The sequence below is a fragment of the Leuresthes tenuis genome, unplaced genomic scaffold (genome assembly GCF_036924035.1).
Source record: "Leuresthes tenuis unplaced genomic scaffold, fLeuTen1.0.hap1 SCAF_20, whole genome shotgun sequence".
NCBI lineage: Eukaryota > Metazoa > Chordata > Actinopteri > Atheriniformes > Atherinopsidae > Leuresthes > Leuresthes tenuis.
Genome location: NW_027325374.1, coordinates 8,311,032 through 8,338,997, shown reverse-complemented (window position 1 = coordinate 8,338,997; position 27,966 = coordinate 8,311,032). Strand labels below are relative to the sequence as shown.

General features: G+C 41.6%; 1 protein-coding gene across 2 annotated transcripts; it reads left to right on the top strand.

The window, feature by feature from the left end:
• Positions 1–247: 247 nt before the first annotated feature.
• On the top strand, positions 248–26,117 carry ppm1bb (protein phosphatase, Mg2+/Mn2+ dependent, 1Bb). 2 transcript variants are annotated; one of them, XM_072374203.1, is made up of 6 exons: positions 248–631; positions 12,593–13,442; positions 17,579–17,696; positions 17,906–18,017; positions 18,848–18,905; positions 24,816–26,117. In XM_072374203.1, exons 2-6 carry the CDS (start codon positions 12,612–12,614, stop codon positions 24,843–24,845), a joined length of 1,149 nt encoding a protein of 382 aa, XP_072230304.1. In that variant the 5' UTR covers positions 248–631; positions 12,593–12,611; the 3' UTR covers positions 24,846–26,117. The 2 variants fall into 2 exon arrangements, with proteins under 2 accessions (XP_072230304.1, XP_072230305.1); XM_072374204.1 differs by lacking the exon at positions 24,816–26,117 and adding an exon at positions 20,910–24,373.
• The last annotated feature ends 1,849 nt before the right edge of the window (positions 26,118–27,966 follow it).

The window sequence follows — 27,966 nt, the reverse complement described above, 5'->3', positions numbered from 1 at the left end:
CCTCGGAGTTGAACTTTACTATTTAAAGACCGACTCCGCCTATTCAGAACTGCTCCGGCGTACGCCAGTAACGCTTACGAGTGTATCCCGCATTTCCCGTATATCGTAAAACTTTGTAATAGACCAATGACAATCTGGTATTGACAGGGGCAGAGCTAATTGACACAAGAGTCAGCCAATTAAGAGACGCTTTTTCCAACCATTGTAACCAATCACTAAGCAGATGCCAAAAATAACACCTCCTCTTGTTCAGCACCCAAAGTCGAAGGATAGCTCTGGCCTTTCAATGGACGAAAGTGCTAGATTTGACAGTGTTGTATAATAATATAACCAATTCTCAGGTTCCATATTTGTTTCGGAACGGTCGCATTTGTCTTCATTTATTGTGAGAGACAGAACTGGCGTCAAACATGCGTAAAAATCAACGCTGTCCAAGCAGGGAACCACCGAGAAAGGAATTATCGCCGCTCAACTGAGGCCAATCTCGATTATTTTTGTTAAATAAGGAAACATATCATTGCTAGCTAGCTAACATTAGCTTAGTAGGTGGCTAGGTAAACGATATATCTTCACATAAAAGCAGAGTCACATAATCAAGATTGGATCTACATTCGCACATCAGCAGGAAAACGTAAGTAGCATGCTAGTATGTGCGCTAACGTCATTAGCTAGAGTTTGACAACCCAGAGCTGTTGGCTCCAACGACAGCTAGCTGTTAGGTTATTAGCATGGCAGCTAACGTTAGCTCATATTGCCATACCAACAAAGTAGGCCTTTGCTCATAGGCAACAGTGTAAAGTGGAGGGGAGTTCAGCATATGATCACTGGATTAGTATCTTAAACAGAAACGCATTTACAAATAACCAGAAATTTGGCCCATGCTTAAAAGACTGTTGTGCAGTGATGTTAGCGCACAAGTAGAACACTTCCTAATTAAAACCTGACCAAGCATCTGAAGTCCAGCGTAACTCGGCTTGCTTCAGTAAGGTAGTTTCGAATAAAGCCAATTTGAAAGTGATACTTGGGTAAACAGTCAAACGGGACGTTGGCCTCCAGTTCTTTGTCCGGTCCCAGGTGAGCTAAACTTGCATGGTAACGTAATAGCTACTCTAGCTATAACTAGCTAATGACGGACTTTGTCATTTGGGTGCCACTGTTAGCCATGTGACGTTAGCTTGGCAACCTAGTGATATCTGTAATGATTTAACATATTGCAGGCTTACAGATGTCCCGATGATATCATCAAGTAATGTTACCTATCCAGCTGTGATTACTGACAAGAATTAATCCTCAAGTCAAACCCGTGCAGTGCTATTTGGTACTGTGTGGTCTGATGTGTATGGTGGTTCTTGCAGGCAATTGTTACTGCTTGGATTCTTTCGATTTTGTGCGTTCATTAAGGTCCTTTGGGTCAGTTAGAAATTAACCTTAGATGGATGTTACTGAATTATATTGACAAGCTGGCAAGTTGTTTATGAACAGTCATTCTTCACTATGTCAGCAGCACTGCTCTAACGAGACTGAACCAGTTCTCTTAAGCTCATTATCTAAATGATTTAATATTGATATAATTATGTATATAAGTATGTAGCTTTTCTGAATGTGTTTCTTGATCAAGTTGATAGCTGAAAATGGCTTTAAAAACACTATTGCACCTCATAGTCATTGAGTTTGCCTCATGCTAAACTCTTATCATAAGCCATATTCATTGATTTGCTTATTAACTAATGTGGAACTTGGATTTATGCATCAGGTGACTCTTGGTTATATACTTTTGCCTTTGTAATATTTTTCATAAAGGAATTTCGAAAGGATCTATGCTATTTGTTAGAAAGTTGATTTGGTGGAAAGCTAGAGCATTGGCAAAGAAGGATCACTTGATGCAGATCGGGATCACTTTCTTCAGTATTGAAAAATATGGCACAGGGCTTGGTAGAGTATGTTCTCTCAGAGCTCTCACTTTCATAAAAGAGATTCTTGACTGCATTAGAGTACTATAGATACATTGACACAGGGAAGTGGTGTAAGATGTACAAGGGGTTGCGCTGATCATAGACAGAAGATTGGTTGATAACTCCTAATCTTGGAGTAGATAAAGAGCAGTACAGACCTGCATGAGCACGCTTATCACAGCATAAATGCACATTGAATTTGGGTTTGTGTACTTGATTGTTGTGGATGTGCAATGTTGTTTTGAGAACAATCAGTAGCTAGATGCTGATTGCTACCACTGATCAAACCTAATAATCAACTACTTTTTTTCTTCCCTGATAAATGTTTGTTCAAATCTCAAGATATTCTCAGATGAAACCATTTACCATATCCTGACTTATACTGCAGCTGCATGCTGTCACAGCTAAGGCAAATAGAGATTGTCACCATCAATTTTGTATTGTGCAGTGTTGAAATGTAGCCTCCCCACTCACCCTCTCAAGTATATCAGATTGCAATGAGGTGCACAGGTGACCAGTAAATGACATCACTTGGTGTTAGGCTTGTCCCCTGCTAGTCAGGTACAGGAGGAGTTCAATAACTGATAAGCTTATCTGAGTCAGCAGTCATTGTATAAAGACTGATGAAACAGTGCCAGGAGACTGAGACAATCAGCAAACTTATTTTAGTGTTTAACAGTTCTTATCAGAGCTGTGCTCTGACAGAACTACAGGGAACACCAAGATACTCTGAAAACCGCAAAGGGTGATAGAAGCCCAAGTTCATCTTCTAATATTGTGAAGAATTTGAACTCTCAACTATGACGAACCCATTGGCTTTAGTGTTGGCATTTCTTTGATTTGTCTATAGATTGTTAGTACAAGAAATATCGAATCAAACTGCATATATCTGGGATACTGTGCCATCAATACTCTGATTGATAAGCTGTTACGAGGTAGGTCTTATTTGTTAATGTTGAGTATTAGTATGGTTCGTGTTCTTTATAGACCTTTGGAAAAAAAAGAAATGTCAGTTTATTCTTACAGACAAACTATGCAGTATACTGTGAGAGTGAAACGTGTGAAATGTCACCTAAATGTCAAGTGATTCAGACTCATACCTCATCTCATTGATTACAATACTTCGGTAATGTAGATAATATGGTTACAACTACTGGTGCCATAGGTGGAATTCAGCTCAACAAGAGGCTGTACTCCTTTTATTGCTAAGATTCAAAGTTTTATTACTTGCTTTGCTTTTCGCTTTAAAGTACTCTAAAAGTGTTCCATTGGATTCAAGTCAGGCAACATACTTGACCATGTCATTTTCTACCGAGGCTTGTGTTATTTAGACAGTGGTTTTATTTTTTTAGTGAATAGCCACTGCACCTTTTAGTGACCGTACTATGACCTAATCTATTCCTCATTATTACTGCTGCAACTCATTTTTGTTGTTATTCCGCTGTTCTCCATTTCCACGAAGAAGAAGGTGGATGTGGTAAAGAAGTCTCATAAAGAGATTTTTCAGTTCCTCTGGTATTTCTTATCTACGTGGAGCTGTGATTACAGACTTCCAGATAGAGTCAGCTCCAGTGTTCACAGGTCACTTACTATGTTTAGATGACGCTGGGAAAAAAGAAAAACCTAATTATTGTGTTAGTCTGACCAAAAGCAGACTTTTAAAATGCATGTAAACATGTTAGTCTGACTGAAAACATACAAAATCACGCCTCTTTCGAGCCGGGTTAACACACACAGATAATGCAGTTAGGGTCCAAATCAATCCTGGATGTATATGCTCTGCCAGACAAATACTCTTATTAAAACAGTGAAGTATAATTGTTTATAGATACAGCCAAAATCCCAAGAGAGATGCTCTTATTCACATCATATTTTGTTTTTATTTATCAAATAAATGTGTCAGAAATGGTGACTAAAAATCAGCCCATTGAGACTATGTGCCAACTCGTTGCCTAAAGAATTTCCTGACTGTCGCTCTGCTCTAATGAAATTCTGCTTTTCTATTTGCAGCGTCATTTGAGAAAATCGCCACTCTAGTAACTTATAGACGAGGTACATGCAGTGAATTTGGCTATACTTACATGCACGATGGTCTACCACAGAGAAAGTGGGAAGTAGCAGATTGTCTTGAACGTTTTCTCATGCAGTCCACAGTGTTATGGCATACTTATGACTGAAGTTGAACATACTTCAGTCAGTGACTCGAGTCCGCTGCCATGCATGTAAACTGTTTCAAGGCCAATGGTTCAGCTAAATAGCCAAATCAGTCTGTAATTGTTGCTTGACTTAACTGTGTATGTAACCATACAGACTGGAGCAATATTCATGAATTAAAACAAATAGGGAACCACAAGCATACTCGAATTTGCTTCAGTCTTTACATGTTTTCTAGCTTTTGTGTCACTGATAAGAGATGTATTCACATGGATAATAATACAATGGATAATGGATTGATGAGCTTGATAATTGATGATATCTGTTTATTTTTCAAACTTTGAAACGGTTAGAAGTCGGCAAGCTAGTCGTAAGTTCAGTCATAAGTCATAAACTACATTTCTTGGGACTTTGAACTCTTGGTCTGATAGACTGGCGGTTAAACAACATTCTGCATATTTTTCAGCTGGCAGTTAGTTTTTTTTTTTACATGTTTTTAGGAGTTTTCCAGATAATTACTGAAGCAATATCTGAGCTGGTCTGTACTCTGCTTTTGGTACTCAAATCGTCAAAAAAATAGATTTGAAAAAAATCTAGAATCAGTGTCTCTGCCCAGAGGTAATGACCTGAATATGCAAGAAAATCCACAAAGGTTGGTGTGACCAGTTTAATTTAGGAACTGTTTATTTTAATACTGAAGTAAGTCCTTTCAACCACATCACAGCGCTGCTGGAAGTGTGTATACTCTGGCACTGTTTTATCTTAGGCACGATCACTCACTTAATTTGGTGTATTTCCAGCTCACTCTTTTACAGAATCTTTAAACCTAACAACTTTCATCTGACGGGTTTACTGAGCTTCACAGGCACGGTTCACGGTTTACACCCACAAGGGCCCAAATGCAGTTAAATTTAGGCTTAAAGGGGTCAATAAATTTGGGTCAGTAGAAATGTGGTTGCTAGATCATGTGGAGTTTAGACTCAGTACTGGAGTAGACATATTTATGTATGTAGTGGAGTAAAATAATGCCAGCCTCACTTTCTATTATACCTAAAGCATCATAGTTCACCGTTTAAAGAGATGATCAAGATGAATTTGCACGCTAACAAGATGAGATAATTATTTTTAGTTCATGATGCAAATTTGGGGTAGTGGAAAAATTATTTTAGCGGGGAAATTTTCTTAGCTTACCTGCCTTTGGCCTACCTTTCAGTTGGATTCTGGTGACATTTACGAGATCATAAGAGAATCCACCTTGCCAAGTTCCAAGGTGTCCACACAGGTAATCACAAGTCAGAAGTTTGGACCAATTCTTGTCCAATACTGGAAGATACAGGCATGTTTTGGGAGGAACGACTATTTTCAGTAATGGCTTTTAATCTCTTAATGTGCGGCTCATCTGATTTGTGGTAACTGCAGTACAGTCAGACTTTGCTGCATGTCAGATTTGTCTTCCTTTTGTTCTGTGTCTTTTTCAAGAAATCTAAAAATGGAGGCAAAGTCAGAGTTGGAGTGTAGGAAAGGTTAACAGTTTTCTTCCCAGGAACCTTTGTTAAGAAAGTCTGGCAAGATTAGAAAAAACCCAACAAAACAGGCAGTGTTAAACATGCAAGATTACATTTAGGGGTGTGAACTGATATAATGGGAAGGTGTGGCTTTAGAATGTGCTGGCTCTGAGAGCGACGTTTGGGTTCTCTGCAGCATTATGTAATCCCTGACGTTCAACTTCCCTCTTGTAAGCGGATGGTTTTTGGCAGACAAGAGTCTTGCATTGGGGGTGTTGGTTTCGACCTGTGGTTGCAGCATGGGAGACAGCAGTTTTGAGGAGGTTAAGTGGTTGAGAGCTCCTAGTTTCAGGCTGCTGTCTCAGTGGTGATATTTTTCTGTTCTTCCATGTGTGTGAGCAGTTTTTCCCATCAGTGTGTTATACCATTTGCAGCCAGCAAAAAATCTTCGTGTCTGCCTGTGCTCCAGCAGTCTGCATGTCTCCTTTCAGGGTCTGGCTGCTGCAACTGCTTTAATGGATGGATGATGCAACTCCCCCTTCCTCTCACTGCCAAGCAGCTGAGTGCATGTGTGTGTGTGTGTTGTTCTGAGTGTGTGAGAGAAAGACGTTGAGAGGGGGATGTCGCTGAATGAAGCTCAGCTTGGATGTTTGCACTGCAGGGTGGGTGGTTGCTAGGCAATGGCAGTGTGTTTGTTTTATTTTTAGAGAGAATCGCTGCTGGTTAAGTAACAGATTCGTCTTTAACACATACATGTGAACACTTTTTCACATTATAATGTAGGCGACATCCAAATGGTAACGGTGAGCCTGAAAAATGGTTGTGGTTCAATCATGCAGCAGTAAAGCAGCAGAAATGTGAATGGCCTGGCTTGCTGCTTCACCCTGGTCATGAAATCTAAACCGGTCGGGAGTATTTATAGAGCATCTCTTTCTCTGGTACATAGAGTATGACACTGCACACATGCGCAGAGCAGACACAAACACGCATACACCTTCCTCTGAAACCAGCTGTAGTCACTCATAGCATGTAACAGCCTTTTTTGGGCACATGCCTGTCATGCCACTTGTGAGCTCATGTGAGTAATGCCAAGTGGATGATATGTACCTTGTCATGGTGCTTTCAATTTCAATTGCTTTGCATTGATTTCCAGGTCTCATGAGTGCTATATTACCCACGAGATCTGGAAATCAATGTGATCAATGCACCATCTTATGGTGTTTGTGGTCAAAATTGATCAGTAAGCTGAGAAAATACAGACGGGTCAAAAATTTCAGCCACATGGCAAAATTGTATTAGACCACTTTGGAATGTAAGGAACTGGGAATTCTGCTGAAATCCTCATTAAAATGATAATATATGCACATTTATTATTTTGATAATTGAAATCAATTTGAATGTTTTTAAAACATGATTCCATCAAACTTTTAAATACCTTAATTGATCTGTTATAAATTCTACTCTCGTAACCGTTAAGAATTGGCACTACTTAATATATAAACTGGTTGCATACTTTGTTTTCTTTCTTTATTATTTTTTTTAAAGTGAGGTATCCTACATTAGTTTGGATGATTTTTGTTATCATGGGGCATTGCTAAGTTAAACCGGTTAACAACATGTCACTATTTACAGTGTCTCTCTGTTGTTTTAAAGAAAAAAATACAAGAAGGATAATTCATTCATCTGTTCATTTATTGAGGCTAAGGCAGAGTATTGCTATTGATTTCCTGAACCGATATATGTATATGCATTTAGCAGACGCTTTTATCCAAAGTGACTTACATATGAGGATATAACATTACAGCTAACGTCAAAGCTAACAATAAGCTACATAGAAGGAAAACCACTAGTCAGGCTCTGTCAGAGGTGACAGGGATGACAGTGTAGAAATAGAGAGCAGGTATAGAGGGAAGTACAGGGTAAGTGCTAGGGTGGGAGATGCTCTCTGAAGAGCTGGGTCTTCAAGAGTTTCTTGACGATAGACAGGGATGATCCTGTTCTTGTAGCGCTCAGTAGGTAATTTCATCATTGTGGAACAACACATGAAAAAAGTCTGGATTGTCTTGTGCGGGGTGTAGGCACTGCCAGACGACAATCCTTTGACAACCGTAGCGACCAAGTCGTGATGTAAGCCTTTGCAAGAGCATTCAAGTAGATGGGAGCCGTTCCATTAAGGACTTTGTAGGCTAGCATCAGTGACTTGAATTTGATGCGGGCAGCTAAGTGTAGCCAGTGGAGCTCAAAGGACTGGGTGGCGTGTGCTCTTTTAGGCTGATTGAAGACCAGACGTGCCGCTGCATTCTGGACCATCTGCAGAGGTTTCACTGCACTGTTGAGTTGGGTACGGCCTGATGTTGGGTTGGGTACGGCCTGATGTTGGGTTGGGTACGGCCTGATGTTGGGTTGGGTACGGCCTGATGTTGGGTTGGGTACGGCCTGATGTTGGGTTAGGTACGGCCTGATGTTGGGTTGGGTACGGCCTGATGTTGGGTTGGGTACGACCTGATGTTGGGTTGGGTACGGCCTGATGTTGGGTTGGGTACGGCCTGATGTTGGGTTGGGTACGGCCTGATGTTGGGTTGGGTACGGCCTGATGTTGGGTTGGGTGCGACCTGATGTTGGGTTGGGTGCGGCCTGATGTTGGGTTGGGTGCGGCCTGATGTTGGGTTGGGTGCGGCCTGATGTTGGGTTGGGTGCGGCCTGATGTTGGGTTGGGTACGGCCTGATGTTGGGTTGGGTACGGCCTGATGTTGGGTTGGGTACGGCCTGATGTTGGGTTGGGTACGGCCTGATGTTGGGTTGGGTACGGCCTGATGTTGGGTTGGGTGCGGCCTGATGTTGGGTTGGGTGCGGCCTGATGTTGGGTTGGGTACGGCCTGATGTTGGGTTGGGTACGGCCTGATGTTGGGTTGGGTACGGCCTGATGTTGGGTTGGGTGCGACCTGATGTTGGGTTGGGTGCGGCCTGATGTTGGGTTGGGTGCGGCCTGATGTTGGGTTAGGTACGGCCTGATGTTGGGTTGGGTGCGGCCTGATGTTGGGTTGGGTGCGGCCTGATGTTGGGTTGGGTACGGCCTGATGTTGGGTTAGGTACGGCCTGATGTTGGGTTGGGTGCGGCCTGATGTTGGGTTGGGTACGGCCTGATGTTGGGTTGGGTGCAGCCTGATGTTGGGTTGGGTACGGCCTGATGTTGGGTTGGGTACGGCCTGATGTTGGTTTGGGTACGGCCTGATGTTGGGTTGGGTACGGCCTGATGTTGGGTTGGGTACGACCTGATGTTGGGTTGGGTGCGGCCTGATGTTGGGTTGGGTGCGGCCTGATGTTGGGTTAGGTACGGCCTGATGTTGGGTTGGGTGCGGCCTGATGTTGGGTTAGGTACGGCCTGATGTTGGGTTGGGTGCGGCCTGATGTTGGGTACGGCCTGATGTTGGGTTGGGTGCGGCCTGATGTTGGGTTGGGTACGGCCTGATGTTGGGTTGGGTGCGACCTGGACTCAGCACTGGCCACCTGTGATGTGAGCTGGAGAAGCAGAAGAAGAAAAACTGCAAGGTACCCGATGCACAGCTTCTTCATCTTGAAGGTCGTGTGTCTGCAGTTTTCAGTCAACTCCTGTAGAGAACAAAGAAGCAAATGTGTCTCACTTTAATCATTTTCAAGTTCAAAAGACTGCTTCTCAGCTGAACACATATTCACATTGGTGATATTTTTACCCCGCCGGTTCAGGTAGAACTCTAGTATGTGAAAATACTGGACGAAAATTACTTGTCGGGTTCCAGAGTTCTAGCTTCTGTTGTACACATTGTGTGTGAAACCTGGCCAATGATTACAATACATTCTGCAAAAAAGTCCACTTTAGAGGTTTTGCTAAATAATTTGCTTAATTTGTGATGGTACTAACTGTTGAATGTAATTTGCATGTTATTTTAAACATTTTTCTGTTATTGGACCAATCGGTTTACATAGCCAGGGTGCTAGCAGTTCAGGGTTGTCTAGCAAAATGTTAAGTCAGGTTCAGATTGTTGCTTGACTACAACAGTGTTGTAGAGAAAGGCTCTGAATTTATGTACATATTTTGTACAAGTGCACATTCCTTGTTTTTTTTTTTTTTTTTGTAAAATAAATACTGTATTTTTTACACTACCTCAATAATTGTTGCAACTGTTTTGCAGTCACTGTTTTGGCTCCTGATAACCCTTCAGGGTCCTGACTGTGTTAATCAAACAGGATTTGTCTTATGTTGTCTGGCCTTTGCCTCAACCAACACACCTTACTGATAGCAGTCCAGATATGCTGTCTGCCTCCCTGACAGCAGAGTATTGTAAATTTAACCTTAGATCATGGTTAAGTTTTGTTCAGAAAGACCAAGAACTAACCAAAGTCTGATGTCATTCACACTGAGCTCTTGGCAGGGGAGGATTTTAGTCACTGCTGTGTCTGAAAGGTCAGAGTTTGATTACTTTTTGGTGTTACTTTTGTTGATGTTGCCAGTAAGTTAACTAATGGTATTTGTTACCTTGTTTCCAAGCTCAGTTGGGCTCTGTTTATTTGAGGAAGCTTTGCAGCTACAGTTTAATCCACAGCTCTGTTGTTCCTTGTCAGCCAAAGAGTGATTAAAGTCACACGCAGTAGGAAGCAGTCTCCTAACCTGTTGGCATCAAAACTTTGACGAACAGAGATCTACAGCTCCAGGCATATCATCATGGGCTACATGTGATAGATCTGGCAACAGGAATCATTTTGTTTCACTTTCTTATTTGTGAACAGAACTTAAAACATGATATCCTGCGTTGTTTATTTTAGTTTATGTAAATCATGAACGGACATTATTTTCATGTCGTATCATATTGCCTTCCTGCAGTCCTCTCCTTGTGCCCATGCTACTACAATCACGAACCCCATAACTGACCACATTTGGAACAACATCTATTTTAGGGTCGCGCTGCTGAAATCATCATGTGAGTTTGTCGACAAATGACAAATACTTTTTTGTTTATTATTAGAAATACTAACATTTCAGTTTCTCTCCGTTGTCTCTGGACTCAAACTTCAGAGGCCTGCTGTGAAGCTATGGTATACTTGTTTAACTGTGACTGTGTGTGACAGCCAGAAAGACTCAGCTACAACATATGCAGGTTATACACCTGCAGAAGGGCCACTCAGATGATCCCTTTGAAACCAGTTGAATTTATTTTGCCAGTGCTATATTAAATGATATGTATGAGATCTGAATGTTAAATGTGTTACATTCAGAAGGCATTTATATTTCTACGTAGATTGTGAGCATGAAGTCAGCACTTTAGTCTGGGACACTACTCCGCCCATGATGTTACAAATGATGCCAATAACATACTGCCATTTTTATGTTCTCATGCTTCTGTGTTAATTGAAATTAATTGTGGAATAATTGGGGTTTAATGGACAATCTGAAGCTCAGAAATGCATCTCAATGGAATAAGCAAATGCATGACAAAGCAAGCAGTGGTAAATGAAACCACTATGTTGACTTCCCTTTTCTCTCCTGCTCTCTAAAATTGCCCACAAGTGTGTGTGCATTTGCACAACACACACCCATCAGAGAAAGTATTTAATCTGTCTTGAACATGTTTCCCATCTCCAATCCTTTCTGGCTTTAATCTGCCGGCTTCTTTCTCAGAGGAATCTGACAGTTATCTTCTCGTTCGTTTTTGATGGATTAACACATTGTTAGGATTTGTTGCAGACTTGCATAACTTTGTTTCCTAGTTTGCTTTTTTTTTTTTTATCAGTTCAGGTTCTGCTCTTTACTTTGTGAGTCATAAATATGATGTTGTAATTTAGTCCTGATAAACAAGCTGAAAAAACACATGTGAAGGTGACATTTTCGGCAGATCCTGTTTAGCTGTACGTTTTCTCCGTCACTATCATGAGTATATTTGACTGACGCCCTGAGGAACATTGGTGTCTAATGTCTGAAAGACTCTCTTTAAGAGATTGATAAAGCTGTTTATTGTTCTGTATCTCACATCTTAAAAGGGACAATACAAACTAGCTCAACAATACATGACTGTTCTCCTATGGAGAACTTTACCTCTATAAAATGTACTCTTTAGAAGTATCCACAGATTGACTGCGTGTGCTTTCCGCTGTCTGTGTGGATACAGAACATTGTCAGCAGCAACTCTTCATGTAACAGAACCACACTTTTAAATATTTAGTTATGTCTGTCATTATAAATGGGATCTCTGTGTTTGTTTATGTGCCAAGATGGCACCGATCAACCTCATAGGTACATGTGACAGAAGTGGAGCCAAAACATTAGGGCTCAGTGGAATCTTCTGCGTACTCATACGTTGTGCCGTAACTCTGTCAAAGTGTAATGCTAGTGTGTTCAGATTCAGTCAGTTCAGATGCCTATTTTTCAACCTAATTTTGAATGATGTCACTTATTTATTTTCTTAAAGGATTTATGGGCACGAGTGGCCTATAGTAGAAAGTAGGTGTACAGGAAGGAGAGCAGAGAGAGTGGGGTGGACATGCATTAAAGGGCCCCAGGCCGAGACTCCAACCTGGGCCAGCTGCATCGATGAACTACAGCCTCTGTACACGGGGCGCCAGCTTAACTAGTTGAGCTGTACAGTGCCCTGAATTATGTCACATGTATGATATTTAAAAACCCTGTATTTTACCAATTTTTTAAATTTTTTTTTTTTAGTCAAACTATGCTCTTGACAGTCATCTTGATGGTGTCCTGCGATGAATTTGTTACTGTTTCAAATATGCCTTAAATCTACAAACAACATTCATGGCATGAGTAGATACCAGCAGATTTCTCCACATAACTACTTCATCAGCCTAGCTCTGTCTCTAACTCATTCCACTGTATGTTTATGGTCAAGCGATACGTAATGATCAAATTGTCTGACTCTGTATAAGGCTGATTTTTCTCTTTACTGGTGACGATGTAAAGTTAAGTTTTTATCTTTGTCCTCTTCCCTTGTGCAGTCTCCAGCTATAGGCAGCAATGGGTGCATTCCTAGACAAGCCGAAGACTGAGAAACATAGTGCCCATGGTGAGGGCAATGGGCTACGCTATGGCCTGAGCTCCATGCAGGGCTGGCGAGTGGAAATGGAGGATGCCCACACAGCTGTGGTGGGCCTTCCCCATGGACTCGCCGACTGGTCCTTCTTTGCTGTCTACGACGGTCATGCCGGCTCTCGGGTGGCCAACTACTGTTCTGGGCACCTGCTAGAGCACATCTTGTCAGGAGGGGCTGAGTTTGGTTCAGGACCAGGCTCTGTGGAGGGCGTGAAGGACGGCATCCGCTCGGGCTTCCTGAACATTGATGAGTACATGCGCAACTTCTCTGACCTGCGACAGGGCCTGGACCGCAGCGGATCAACAGCTGTGTGCGTGTTGCTCAGCCCAACTCACCTCTACTTCATTAACTGCGGCGACTCACGGGCCGTGCTGAGTCGAGACGGGAAGGTGGGCTTCTCCACCCAGGACCACAAGCCCTGTAATCCACGCGAAAAGGAGCGCATCCAGAATGCAGGAGGCTCAGTCATGATCCAAAGGGTAAACGGCTCCCTGGCTGTGTCCCGGGCCCTGGGGGACTACGATTACAAATGTGTGGATGGCAAGGGCCCCACAGAGCAGCTGGTGAGCCCAGAGCCCGAGGTGTGTGTGTTAGAAAGAGCCGCAGAAGGAGACGAGTTTGTGGTGCTGGCATGTGATGGAATCTGGGACGTGATGTCCAACGAGGAGCTGTGTGAGTTTGTCCGCTCACGACTGCTGGTTTGTGACGACCTGGAGAAGGTCTGTAACGCAGTGGTGGACACATGTCTTCACAAGGTAAGACGCTGTCAACATATGATGTACATGTCGTTAACCGTATGCAGACGGATGCTTTATTTTCAGTTTTTCTTTTTCTTTTCAGCCATTACATCAGATACGTAACATTTGGTGTTTTGCAGGTTAGAGTTTTAAGGGCAAAACTGAGCTTTGAAATTGCCTCTGAAATCTGATTGTAATGGGCAGAGCTGTGTCGCAAGCACAGCTAGAAAGTTTGACAGCTTACTGTAAATAATGTTTAAGTTAGCTTTTAATTATTAAGTCTTATTGAATGCATAATGTAATAATCACTTTTGAAATCTGATTGAGTCATTGTTTTATTGGAGTATTATTGGCAATTTTGATGGAATAATCGAAGATTTAGTATTTAATTCTCATTTATGGTCAAATGCATTTCACATTCAGATTCATTTATTTTATAAATGTATTTTTTTTCAACAACAAAGGCTGTCTTTGTCAGTGTGTGTTTATAGTATACACATTTATATTTGTACATTGGAGTACTGTGGAAAAGTCTTGAGCTATCCCTCATTTATTTATATATTGCATACTGCGTCAAAGGAGCCAGACTTTATGGAAAATGGATTTGGTCGATAGTTGTCCAGGCTTTCTGGAGGTTTTTCTGGACATTGGCTGCCATTTCATTCATCATTCATTAATCCAGTGCAGTCTCCGTACCATACCACTGGAATGAGTTGGGAGGTTTTTTTTTTGTATAACGTGCCACTGAGCACTGACCCATGAATCATTCATGCATAACAATATGCATCTAATAAAAGTGATAAACTTGATGATATTATACTTTTGCATCGACAAAGTGATACCAAAGTGCTATTAGCTAAAGATGTGACATATCCCAGGATAGTGTGTTGTAAAAAAATTGAAGAACCTTGACAAAAGAAGAAGTGTCAAGCCTAAAAAAAATATATATATATATATAAATATATACCCTATTTTTCGGACCATAAGGCACACTTAAAATCCTTTTAATTTTCTTAAAAATCGACAGTGCGCCTTAAAATGCGGTGCGCCTAATGTATGAATTAATTCCGCTTGTGCTTTCTGACCTAGAACCGATTTTCTGTGGTACACGGCGCTCAAAAATCTGTCAAAATGTTTTATAGCCTTTCAAAAAGTTTTATAGCCTGAAAAATATAGTATAAGCCATTCTTAAGGAAGGGAAACGGGGAGAAAAGGCTGAGGTATGCCAAATGACACAAGAAGTGGACTGAAAATCAGTGGCAACAGGTCTTATGGAGGGATGAATCCTCCCTGGAGCCCGGACCTCAACATTATTGAAGCAGTGTGGGATCATCTGACAGAGAACAGAACAAAAGACAGCCAACATCCAAAGAAGAGCTTTGAAATGTCCTTCAAGAAGCCTGGAGAACTATTCCTGAAGACTACTGAAAGAAATGACAGAAAGCTTGTCTAAAAGGGTTCAGGCTGTGTTGAAGAATAAAGGTGCTCACACCATGAATATTGACTTTCAAGAATGTTTGAGTACTGTTTTTGCCTTATTTTAATTTATCATTGCACATATTGGAATAAATCGCAGCTCCTATATCCAGGTTTCCTGGCAGTATATAAGAAATCAGGGGTGGCTCAAGACTTGTTTTGAACTCTTGTTTTCCGCAGACTTTTACACCAATCCATTTAAGATAAAGCAGGAATCTCCGCCGAGTCATTCACGGGTTCAAATCTTCCATTTTTACCATCCATGTATCTCATATTTGGTGTCTTGGGTACTCCAAGAACCAGCGGGTGCACAGCAGACAAGTTATTTATACCTTACTGAATGGGTTATCTCAAATAACAGCCACACGCGGTCATAAATCCTCTCCACTGACTTTTGTGATGTATGTGACACTGTACACTAACCAAAAGTTACTGTGACCACATTGACTTTTACAAGGTAATGACAAGGTGACTGTTTGTTTGGTTGAAGGCCAGGGGCCTATCTTATTCGAATGTGTTTTATAAAAGACAGTTAATATGTTTTCATCGTTGTACATTGGCCTCTAGCCAGAGAATGAGCAGCTAACACATACTGTACATACTTTAACCAGACTAAAAGTATGTATTTATCATTGGGCTTAACAGTGTGCTTCTGTGGTCTCATTCTCACACACACATTCATAGATGCAGTGCATTTTTCTCCATTGTACAGACATTCACACATGAGTGGTAATGTGGGGTTAAGTGCGTTGCCCAATCACACTTTGATATGTGGATTAAACAGACAGCCACTCCACCCATTGAGTCAATTTGCCCATCAATCCAGAAATGTATTTTCAGAGGAATAATTGAATTGACTTTAGCTTACGTAGCGCTAATTCACAATGAAAACTCATCTCGGGGCACTTTGCACAGAAAGAAAGCCCCAACTGTGAAAGTGATAGTCGGTAGTCCTGAAATAACAAACACCCAATACTTTAAAGACAAATTCAGGCAATTTTCCTGTAAGGGTGAACACATGATTTGTTACAGCTTGCCGTTTATCAAATCTTTATCTGTATTGGAGAAAAACCTGTGAAAGATGGTAAACAAAGAGAACAACGCAGTGCTGTCTGCTTGTAAAATGCATCCTCAAGTCTCTACTTGTCCTCTTTTTCTGATTTAGTTTTTTCGTACACAAAACACGGCAGCTTTTACAGTGATTATCAGCGCCGCTCCGAGTGTGTGTCCTGAGGGTCTATCAAACATGTCGAGTGCTTTTCATTTCTCACAAGACATTTGAAGGGTCATTTCTAAAAAAACATTGGACTTGCTGGCAATGTTCTTCTTCCCTATCGTTGCTGACATTTTGCTGCATGTTGCGGCACATTACTGCCCTCGTTAGGAGATTCTGATCTTATGATAACCTTCAGTAAAAGGTGCAGCTCTAAAATGTGTTTGGATGAACAAAACAACTTTTTTCCATTGAATACAATCTATTTAATTTTTATAAAACGTATGAAAAAACATGAATGTACAGTACTGGATTAAACATGGATCAAACACTGTATTGCATGATCTAACTGACTACTATTACTTTGACTATTAATACTGCAACAATCAGATAATTGCTGTAATATTTATAATGTTATTTCCAGCTGGAGGAGGAGGGGGAGTGTTGCTCTCCTACACACAACCTAAGTTACTTCAGCCCTTTTGGTCTTTGACCAAACCTTAAAAAACCTGTTCATACCGCTGAATTTTCATGGTTATGAAACTGAGACTTTTTAAAAGTGTGTTTTAACTTAAAGCCATAAACCCACGCCTTCTGGGGAACAGTGAAGCTATGGTAGGGCTGCTTGACCATGACAAAGTACTTCACATGATTACTCATTGACAATGGAAACATCTTGTATTCATTGAACTTGTGTATTTGAACGCATGGCTATCAATTATCCAACTCCTTCAAATTGGCGTGTTTCCCAACAGCACAGTTAGTTTCACCAACTTCATTTTCATTGTCAACTTGTTGTGAACAGCTTAAAACATGCCACAGCCTGGCATAGGCTGACTTTAGGCTTGCAGGGAGGGGCAAAAGCACGCCACTGTGAAGAAAAAAAAGGGGTACACTGGATTTGTAAGACAAGACAAAACAAGAGCGACATTATGAAACAGTATGCAGCACAGAAATTGCTTTACCTCAATTATCCTCTTTTCATAACGCGACAAAACCCTTAATCATAACTTAAAGATGGGATTAACTCTACAGCAATAGTCTATTTTGCAACAGCCATGTGCAAAAATTAGAGAGCCGCTGATTGAAAGGCTGCCTTAGAGAGTCATTATTTCTTCACACATTAGGTCCTTACAATGTTTAGGAAACATTAAAGTTCTCCAAAAGTAGAGCGCAGCTCACTTAAACATTATTGTTTGCAACATGTTCACTTTATGCTTTAACAGCAATAAGTTAATGTTTAGTCAGTGTTAATTTTTTTCCTTTTGTTTAGAATGTAGTGGAGAAACCTTCTGACCTGTGGTTTGTTGCCTTTGGTTTCAACAGAGAATTAATCTCAGACAAGAATAGGGACGTAGCCTATCCTGTCGTGTGTTTGTGCCACAGCTGTTTAAATGGCACAGTAAGTATTTTATGTTCTATAGATTTCATGTAACTCTGGTCTGTCTGTCTTGTTTTTCTGCAGGGGAGCAGGGACAATATGAGCGTGGTGTTGGTGTCTTTACCCGGTGCTCCTAAGATATCAGAGGAGGCCATGAAGAAGGAAGAGGAGTTGGATAAATACCTAGAAACCCGTGTTGAGGGTCAGCATTTTGAGCACGCACACACACAAACAACCGTCATTATATATTACAAATATTTAAAATCAGCCGGCTACAGGATGCTGCCTATTGTTGATTTCTCACCTTCTGTAAAGAAAATAGGAAGTTAAATCTCTAAAGTCGGTGTGTAATATTCCATAAGCCTCGCATCAACATAACCTTTCCTCTTTGCTCTCTGATTTTGCTTGTAGAGCTTCTGGGAAACTGTGGGGAGGCAGGTGTCCCTGACCTGGTGTCTGTCCTAAGGAGCATTGCCTCAGAGAACATCCCTAACCTTCCACCTGGTGGAGGCCTGGCCAGCAAGTAAATATACAATAAATTGCATTTCTTACACACATAGAACATACCAGGAATGTTATCAGGCTTGACCATCCACATATTTTGTTGTAACCTAGAAACTTATGATCAGGTTGTTGCATCCTAATGAATACACAGGCGATAATTTAATGTGATGAAGTGCAAGTTTGATACTTCACAAATTCACTCGTTTCATTTAGTTTCTTTTATTTGATCTGGTTTCATGTTGGATATGAAAAGGAAAGAAGAAAATCTTCACATTTGAGATGCTGCTAACTGAATATTTTGTCAGTTTAACTAATTAATAATTAATTCATCTTTTTTTTCAATAAATAGATTGCATAAGGAGCCATTTGTATGGTATTTGTAAATCCACTGTCAAACTCTCAGCGGTCAGTTGATTTATTGAAAAGGCAAATATTTTAAACTACTAAATCACAATTCTGTTTTTGTTGTCCTTTTCTTTGTCTATTTTAGATTCTGTCAGACTGGATATATTTGAATCCATGTCCTTTTTTTAATGCTCTTTCAGGATGTCACCTCGGGCTATGAATCAGCATCGTTTACGTCATTCTTTCATCGTTACAATTTTTTAAAATCAATTTTCAGCTGATGATTACAAATGAAAGTGCTAATGCTGCTAACACTGGCCCTCTAAGCCACAGCTTGTATACAGTCGGGTAACACTCATCAGAACAAGTGTTATCTCTTAATGCACTGGTTCTCATTGAAGCTCCATTACAATCTCAATCCATATACATTTGCCAGGAATGACTGCATTATGTTGGGAGTTGTTTATCCAAGCAGCCAACTGTGTTGTGGTTTCATGTTTGCAGACGGAGTGTGATCGAGGCGGTGTACAACAGGCTGAATCCTCACAGAGAAGAGGAAGGGGTGAGTTGAACTCTCTCTGAACTTCTCATCTCTTTTACCTTTTTTTGCCTTCCTTCAAGATGACCCCATACACCCACACTAGCCCAAGACAAGGACACGCTTTTTGTGTGTGTGCATGTGCGAAAGTGAGGGAAAATGAATGTTGTTTAAGTGTGAAAGAGGGTGGAGGAACAAAACAGAATATTTTTGGCAAGCTCGGTGAAACTCTGTGGCGGCAGTCCATGTTGAAAAGCACAGAGAGCCTGTGTCAAGTTTATGTTCATCATTGAAATGGGATTTTACCGTAAGATGTCTTTAAACCCTCTGAACTCCTCAGCAATGAGTGCATGTCCTTTAAACCACACATTTCAGAGGGCTCAGTGCTTTATGAACCGGGTTTGTAGAGCGTCTGAATTTGACTATAGAAAACCTGCCGGAAACTGAAAAAACATTTCAAATGTACGTTACATGGTGCTGATAAATTGAGTTGTGGCTTACAGAGTCAGCATGTCAGGAGCCACTGCGAACATCTGTCACCCCTGTTTTTCCACTGTGAACCCCTCCGTCGGCACAGGTGTACTCAAATGTTCTTCAGGTCCATCAGTGAGGGAGGGAACTCTGAGCGTAGTGGACGAGCTCAAACAGACGGAAAATCAGATGTTATTTTCTTTACATCAAGCTTCAGTGCTTAAGTCAGTTTGAAGTGAAGTGTAACACAGCTTTTTGAGTAGTGTAAACACATTGGAACCTGTAACTGAACTGGAGTATTCCTGAATATTAGAAAGTGAACTAACCTTGTGCAAACTATGTGGTTTCCCTGATTGAATATAAAGCACAAACTACGGCTCACTTCTGCGCCGCAGAGTTGTAGAATGTCCGTTGCTAGTGGGTAATACAAATAATGATGATAAGTAGGAGAAAGAAGAAGACCAAAAGTGTTGATTCAGTCTTTTTCATCAAAGTGCTTTACAAGAAAACCGTTAAAGTAACAGAGTAAAAACGCAGTCCTTTAAAACATATGATATTATAGTCCTTCGTCTTTGGTGTGTTAAAGTGTAATTTCTTTGTCCAGATGCAGGTGATGTGGGGAGACACAGCAGGGGGTGGGGAGCTTTGTCAACTTACTAAACTTTAATGCATTTACAAAAGACTTGTCCTGGTGCTGAATGTCCTCGCTCATCTGTCATGGAAGAGTTTTTTTGTCATCACATAGATTGACTGAGCCAAATTATACTTCATTAGGCTTCTTATGGATCTTGTGGTGCAGACTTCCATGTTTCCGTGGGAAAACTTCAGTTACAAATGCTCTCCTGGAATTATGCTTTCAGTAATATTGCTGTGATGTGTGCTCAGTAAAACAACAGAGCACATTCAAAAACAGAAACGACGTCAAATCTTTATACTAGGACGTGTTCCACTGGTTCAGATGCTTTAGACTTTGAGCACAGAGGTTATTGAGATTATTGAAACATGACGGCATCATGTTTCTGAAAGTTTTAGGTTTTTTTCAGATGATCTCCACTTTTACATCATCCCTGGATTCAGATAATGAATTTGTAGCCAAAGGAAGTGATGTGACATCATGCATTTTTAGAATCGTTATGAAGGCTGCAGACGTTTCCAGAAATATCTTTGTTCTGAAGAAGAGATTGATGACAGGCCCGAAGGAGTGAATGTGAAGATGTGTGTTTATGTAAAAATGCACATGAGTGTGTTTGTTGTATTGAGGTCAGTTGAGTTCTGACTAGCAGGGATCTTTCTTTGACCCGTGGGGGTACTGACCAACTCCTCCCCCCTCTGTTCAGCGTTCCCACTCACTAAGTGTAATTGGTCACAGGGTCAACGGTAGCGTTTGCATGGGCCTGTGTGTGTGCTGCAAGAATGTCTCTGACGGTGTCACGCAGCTGTGTGGTAAATGTTAGCGTGACGGTGGTCTGAATATTGTGCCGCTGCTTTTTGGATGTATGCTGGTGTGTTTGAACATGGAGCCTGTCTGCAGAGTCTGACCCTGGCGTGTCACCTCAGGCCTGTGCAGGGGGAGAGGAGGAGGAGGAGGAGAGTGAGGAGGGAGGTGGCAGCGCGGCGGCTCATCTTTTGGAGGCTCTGCGGCAGTTCCGCCTGCACCACCGGGGGCAGTACCGCACGGTGCTGGAGGAGTCCCTGGCTGCCTACCACCTGCGGGGGGAGAGTGCTGTCACGGGAGCAGGGGGGAGCATGAGGACGCCCGACGACGATGACAACGACGTCCAGGAGCAGACAGCCTCCCCTCCCTCTCCCCCCTCGCCCCCGCCCTCACCTGCCACTGCAGAGTCAGAGGCCAGCCAAGATGCGCCTGCCCCTGAGTCTGATCTCTCCTCTGGCTGAGCACGCACCCACCCACCAACTCATCCATCCCAACTTGAGCTTTGTCAGATTTGCCTATGACCTCTCCTCCTCTTTCCCTCATCACAGAGCTTGAATGGGCACACTGGCCATCATTTACTCTTTCATGGTTATTCAACTATATATGTTGATAATTCAACAAAAATGGCCTTTTTGTGTATTCAAATTCTGTCTTGAAGACTCATACTGTATTGCACCCTCTGTGTAACGAGGACTCTTTCTTTTCTTTTTTGTTTCTCCACCTTGGCTTGAATTCCTAAACTTGCTGGTTGCTTTTAGAACTTGACCACACTAATGTTTACAATAGAAAATAATCAATTATCGTTAATTATTACGTGCAAAAATGGTTGGTGAAGCCAACGTGAACCTTGCATTCTATGGTCAACATTTTCCAGTATTTGCTTATGGCTGATCCCCTCCCCTCCTCCTCCCAGCCCCCAGGCTCACCCCACACCTGCTTACAGTGGATGAACTGACAAAGAACAGGAGTGGAGGCACTCTGAACTGCAGCTTTACGATGTGCTGCACTGTTTCCAGGCGTACTCTATCTATGGACTCATAACACAGTCTTTTATGTATATGTATGTCTGGTATGTATGTATGTATGTACACGTGTGCATGGGTTTGAATGACTAAGCAATGGAACAATCTTCCCTGGTGATTCTGTTCTTGTAGTTTGATATATTCTAGAGCAAAGACATTCACAAGTGATGTAAAGCTGATCAAAACAGTCCGGGTTCAAAAAATGGTCAACGGTTCTACATCACATTTCAGAACAGAGCCTTACAAGCACTCAGCTCATATGCCCCTTTTAAGCCAAAGCAGTTGCAGTACTGGGTCCAGGCTGGTGCTAGAACCAGTTGTAAGCTGGTTTTCTAAAAAAAAAAAACCAAACAACTAAGAGCTGGTTTGATTTTCGACAGCCAAAGAGCTTCCGCAGATCCAGGACATTACATCACTTTCAACTTTTCATCTTTGAACCTCCCTCTCGAGTCTTTGAACAATACAGAACGGGGATTTTTTAAAACCGCGCTGTTTCTAATGTGATACATAAATGACAGCTGGTGATATTAAAAGACCTGACCGTGTTTATAATGTGGCTGCAAACATGAATTATAAAACCAGTTGAAAGTGGTGGTTTTACGTGACCCATTTGGCAGTCTTCACATATGTGACATTATACATGAGGAAAATGAGAGGAGCACAGCTTTTGTCCTTCCTCTGCTGTTTCCATTTCATAGACATGAGTCACATATATGTTATAGCTTGTTTTTTTTGTCATTTTTCTTTCTTGAATTAAGCAAACTAGAACTAACAAAAGCTTAGGATATTTAAGCATGGCAGTCCTTTTTAGCTGGTGTCATTGGTCTCTATAACCCCAAACCTAGCCACCAATGTAAGCCTTGATCTTTTTTGCGCTCCAGTCCAGCAAAGAATTGGTGCTGCTGTAGCATCAGATTTTCAGGGCCGGAGCCAGAGCTTTGGTGGTCGAAACAAAAAGAACTGGTTCTAAATTAGGCACTGGCTCTGAACCAGCACTGGAACTCCTTTTGTTCAAAAACACCCATTAAATGGTTGAACGTGTTCCCGGTTGTTATTATTCAGGTGGATGTAGATGTGTCAGTTCAGTCTACAACCACACCACCTGTAAAGCTCTAAACCACACTGCACACCATAAAACAAAAGTATGGGCTGGATATAAAGATCAAGTGAAAGTCAACAAAATCAAGTAAGAAATTTAAAGAAAAATTCTGACGAAGTAGAGGAGCAGATTGAAGTCGAGCTGAGTAAATGCCATAGTGATAACTTTGTCATTTAAAAGAAAAAGGGGAGAGGCTGTAGATCTGATTAAAAATGCATACATCTTTCCTTTAGAGACTCCCCAATACTAACTTTTTTTTTTCAAACATATCTCCAGTTGAACTGTTACAAACTACTAAATATAAAGTAATATTTCTGTATCACCTTTAGTCTGCAATGTTTATTTTGTTTCCTTACTTAAATGGTTTATTATGTCGTCATGTATATGATTTGTGTTATTCATGTGAAAGACGGCTGTGGAAGTGCCTCCATTAGCATCATCAGTTCTCTCGTAAACTGTTGATCCAAAGGTGGAGGTCCCTGCAGGATTGTACAACAAGTGTGTCTTCCACGTATCCATCGATTAATTTCAAGGATATTTCACTGTTGGTTCAAAATGCTGACGTCACGCTGCTGAAGTCGCTTTCTCTCGTCATACTGTCAAACTCTTCTGTCCACATTGAGGCAGCGATGTTCCGCCCAGCCTTAAACACCATGCTTAGCTTGTGTAAAATCAGCCACACACACAGAGGGTGACTGTGTCTGTCATCAGTTGGCAGTGCTGGACTTAGCTCCCACAGCTCCCTCTGACAGCTGCTGCTGTGAACTGTGGCTTTCTGACTTTCATGACTTGATCAAAGACCGCATACAGCACGTTTAAGTCCTCAAGGGTTGTGACCAGACATGTTGAAAACACAATCTTAACTCTTTTGGTTAAAGTTTGAAACGGGCTGCTTGACACGCAGCTTTGACTCTTCTTTAAAAGCAGTTGAAGGGAGTGAGCGTGTGCCAGCCACTCTGATAACACATGCACTGTACGTATCTTTTCAAACTCTAAAGCACCTAACAGTCAGAGGCGAGGTTACGCTAAACACTGTATGCGTGTGTGTTCGTGTATGTCTGAGTTGTATCTATATGTGCTTATGTTGGACAAATTGGTCCCGCGAGGGACAAATAAACAAATAAATCCTATTTGTGGTGTAATGCAATGATTTCACTGTAAACTGTATTGCTGTGTTTATTGATTTTCAGTCCTGTGTCAAATCAGTCACCGTGCAAATGTTTAGATCAGGTTTGTGATGGGTAGTTACAATAAAACAAACAAAAAAAAAAAAGCTGCCAAAATTGACCGTATTTCTTTCAAAGAGATGATTGAATGGCGATGTGGTGGCATTTGAAACAGGGACACAGTGACCTTTTTTTTTTTTTTTTTTTTAATTGTCTGTGCTGCGTTCAGTGTGTTGTGTCTGTAGCCTGTAAAGTTTTTGGAAAACAGTTGAAGCTCAGTATACACCCTCACCTCCCTTGCTCTCTGTCAAGTTTTAGTTGAGTTCGAGACTCCCTTGTTTCATTGTCATCAGTTGTCTCCGTTAAACCATGGCAGCTCTTGTGTGTGAAACCTGAAAATAAACGCCCGCTGCTGCATTGTGCGAGCTGGCAGAGAGGAATAAGAGGGGAGCTGCGTAGACATTAGGGACTCCATTCTCTTCATTCCTCCCCTGTGTTTCAGTCTGACAGTTGGCCTCGTGATTCTCCGCAAGGTGAGTCATCAGAGGTTCTGGTTGTGTGAGCGCACAGACTGGGCAGGGGAATATCACTTTCTTCCAACATTATCCATTCAGTATGAGTAGATTTAAGAAGCTTCAAACTTTGCCATTTGGTAACGAGAAGAAACTTACTGGTGAAAGGCGCAGCAGCAACAAACCTAACGCACATCTGTCTCCATGTCTGTCCCCTTTATCTCCACAGAGTGCTGGTGAGCTGGATGACCCCTGGTAGCCATGGCAACAACCCCCCCGGTCTCCTCCTGGTGATCCGTGCATCCACCCGGAGGAGGAGTGTCTCTCCATTGCGCCATGTCTTTCTCCACTAAAAGAGGACATGTGGTGTGTGCTGGAGTGCGTGAGTGTGCGTATGTTGGTTGTGCATGTGTGTGTGTTGGCAGCAGTGGGACAAAGACTACAACTAAACACACGCATACTGCTTTAAACCCGGAGGAAAAGCCGAATCACTTTTCAGAAATGTCAAGATTTTATGAACTGAAGCATTGTGATGGTAGAGATGATTTTTACCATTGAGGTGTTTTTTTTTTTTCCTTTGTTTTTTTTTTTCTTTCTTTTCTTGAATGTTGACATTGAACACATGACTTCACAATGACATGAGGACCTATTGTGAATGTGGGTTTGCATGTGTGAGAGGGTCTGTGTGTGAGTGTTTAAATGAGGGCCAAGAGGACACGTATGGTGGATAAAGACTTTGTATGTAATACTTTTTTTTTTTTTTTTTTTTTGTGTGTGTGTGTGTTTTTGGGTCTGATAATCGCCTAACAACCTTGCTTCTTCCCTCTTTAAAAACACACACACACACACAAACACACACACACACCACTCTCTTACACACACAAAACCATAAACACCCACCACCCGCCCCCACTTCCACCTGTGCACGTATGTGATGTGCCACCTTCGCAGGGCACTGCATGAGGACTTTGGTTCCACATGTACAGCTAAGTGGTTTTCTAATCATTCTGGATGGACAGCCATTGGTTGAGACTGACTGAACCCGAAGGACCTCTGGACTCTGATTGGCTCCTGCTGTGTGAGAAGTGAAATAATTTTGATTTTATTTTCGTTGATACTATTAGGATGATGACAACGATAATCATGATGGGGGGGGGGGGCGGGATGGGTGGTTATCACTGAAGAGCCAAGTGCAAGTTGGACTTTTGGCTTCTGGGGTTGGGTGGGGGGAGGGTGGGGCAGTTGTTGTATCACTGGTTGGACTTCCTGTATGAAGAGTGTAAGCCTCAGCAGCATTGGAGTCGGAGGTGCACATGACAGCAGACTGTCCTGACAGAGGAAAGGTTTTCTTTTTTAAATGTTGTCCATGAGGTTACTAGCTGCTCGCTGTGTAGAGTGAGTGAACTCCTTGTTTTAACCCTGTTCCTGGTTCTCAGACTGCATTGGTAATGTTTGTATTGCTGTTGTTTGATTGCACTCACATTTGATTACAGAAAAGCGTCTATATATGAAATAAAATACCTGCCAAGGACCCAGTGGTGGCTGCGTATTTCACTGCGAGAGGTTGCATGATTTCTGGTGTCGGGTCTGTGTAATCTGTCGATGAGTTGACAAGTTTCACTTCAGAACAAATATAAAGACAACCACGTCATCAAGAAACTTGCAGCCCACCTAATTTCCATGTTAAACAGTCAGAGCTTGTTTTGTCCAGTTTTGTTCCTGTGACACTGTGTTTCAGTGAAGACAGCAGTTGACAGCAGTAGTCCATGTGTTACTGAAGTTCCACGGATCCTGCTCTCTTGCCTCCTAAGACCTCTCCCTTTGGGGGAATGTGTGCAGACACCCACTTTAGGTCGATAAGTATAAAAGTAAGTCATTTTTAGGAAAATTTCTTAAAGTTTTAAGTGAACAGCAGAAAGCTAAGAAAAGAACTACAATAGGCAACTCTGAAATGAGCATGTAACAGTCATACAAATGGAAAACTGGTATAATATTCAACAGTACATGACACACGGTGTGATGCACATGCGTTTATAATGCACAGGAGTGCCTGACGCCTATTAATGGATATTTATAAATTTGCAGCTTGGATCCTGGCCTGGTACAGGGGATACGTGGGTATATGGAGTACTTAGTTTATTCTAATCATAGAATAAACACAGTTTTTAATGCACTCTGGTGTGCATCAGATTCAGTAGCATGATCAAAGTTGATTTATTTCCTCTGTATTGATTGGTCAGGTTTTGCTATGAGGTTCAGGCCATTTTCATACTGATGCTTACTCTGATGTCAAGCAGCAAATCCACATAACCACATTGTTCATTTGAGCAGTTTTAAAGTTTTTGTGAGATTTGAGTTGTTTTAGAGGATGAAAAACTTCACAAGAAGAGTCTTTGACGAGAGTTTTGTAAGTGCTGTGTGCTGCAGGTAAGACTCCGGCTACTCTTAAATACTCTGCACAACCCCACTTCAAATATCCCTTTAAGGCCTAGTCCCAATTCCTACCCTCGGCCCTTCAACTTGGCCCATTTTGTAGAGATAAGATTCCTCTCTTTTAGGGATCAAAGAGTAGTGGTCATGAAGGGCTTTTTTGTCAGGAAGTTGCATGACTGGATGACCTCGACTGCTTGACTCCTAAAAGAAAAAGGGTACCTTTCCTCTGCAATACAGAGGGATAAAGCCAAGGGGAACCATTTGGATTGGACCTAAGGTTATATGTTTTATGTCTACAACAAGAAACATTGCAAACAACTCCACCAAACCAACAGAGGAGGACTTGCGGTTACTGTATATAATGCCAGGCCACTCCAGGTATTCATGCATTTCAAGATTTTAATGAACGTGCAGCTGTTTTTTAAAAAAATTTTACTAGAAGCTCGGACGTTAACCACATTCATTATATCAACGTGCTAACATTAACTGGGCACCAAATACATCTAAGGGTGGTGAGTATGTCATGTAGCTATTTAATCATATACTGAAATACAAAGGAAACTACAGTAGAGGGGCACTCAGTGGATTTTCTGCCAGACATAAGACCAAATTTCTGTTTTAATGAAAGTCATCTTAATCAATGACTTAATCATTTGTTCCTTTACGTCATGCTCTACCTCTCCATCAAGTTTCCCAAAATCATGTGTGCGTATTTTTTTGCGTGGTCCTACAAATTAAAACAACCCCTTTTATCTGAGTTTTCACCTTGGGGGGGGGAACAATTGAAACGTTGTCCTGTTGGTTGAAGTTGATGAAAAGAGATGCCAAAGTTACTCTTGCACTCAGTAAAAGGATCGATAAAGGCTCATTGCGCTTCAACTAACGTTTGTTGCAATAATTCCCTCTTGATCAAGATGGTGGAACAACTTGCAGACTGAGCAGCGATG

Coding starts and splice junctions, on each gene's coding strand:
- ppm1bb (XM_072374204.1), top strand. CDS start 12,612: ATGGGTGCATTCCTAGACAAGCCGAAGACTGAGAAACATAGTGCCCAT. Junction 13,443..17,578: donor TGGACACATGTCTTCACAAG/GTAAGACGCTGT, acceptor GTTTTTCTGCAG/GGGAGCAGGGACAATATGAG. Junction 18,018..18,847: donor GGTGGAGGCCTGGCCAGCAA/GTAAATATACAA, acceptor TCATGTTTGCAG/ACGGAGTGTGATCGAGGCGG.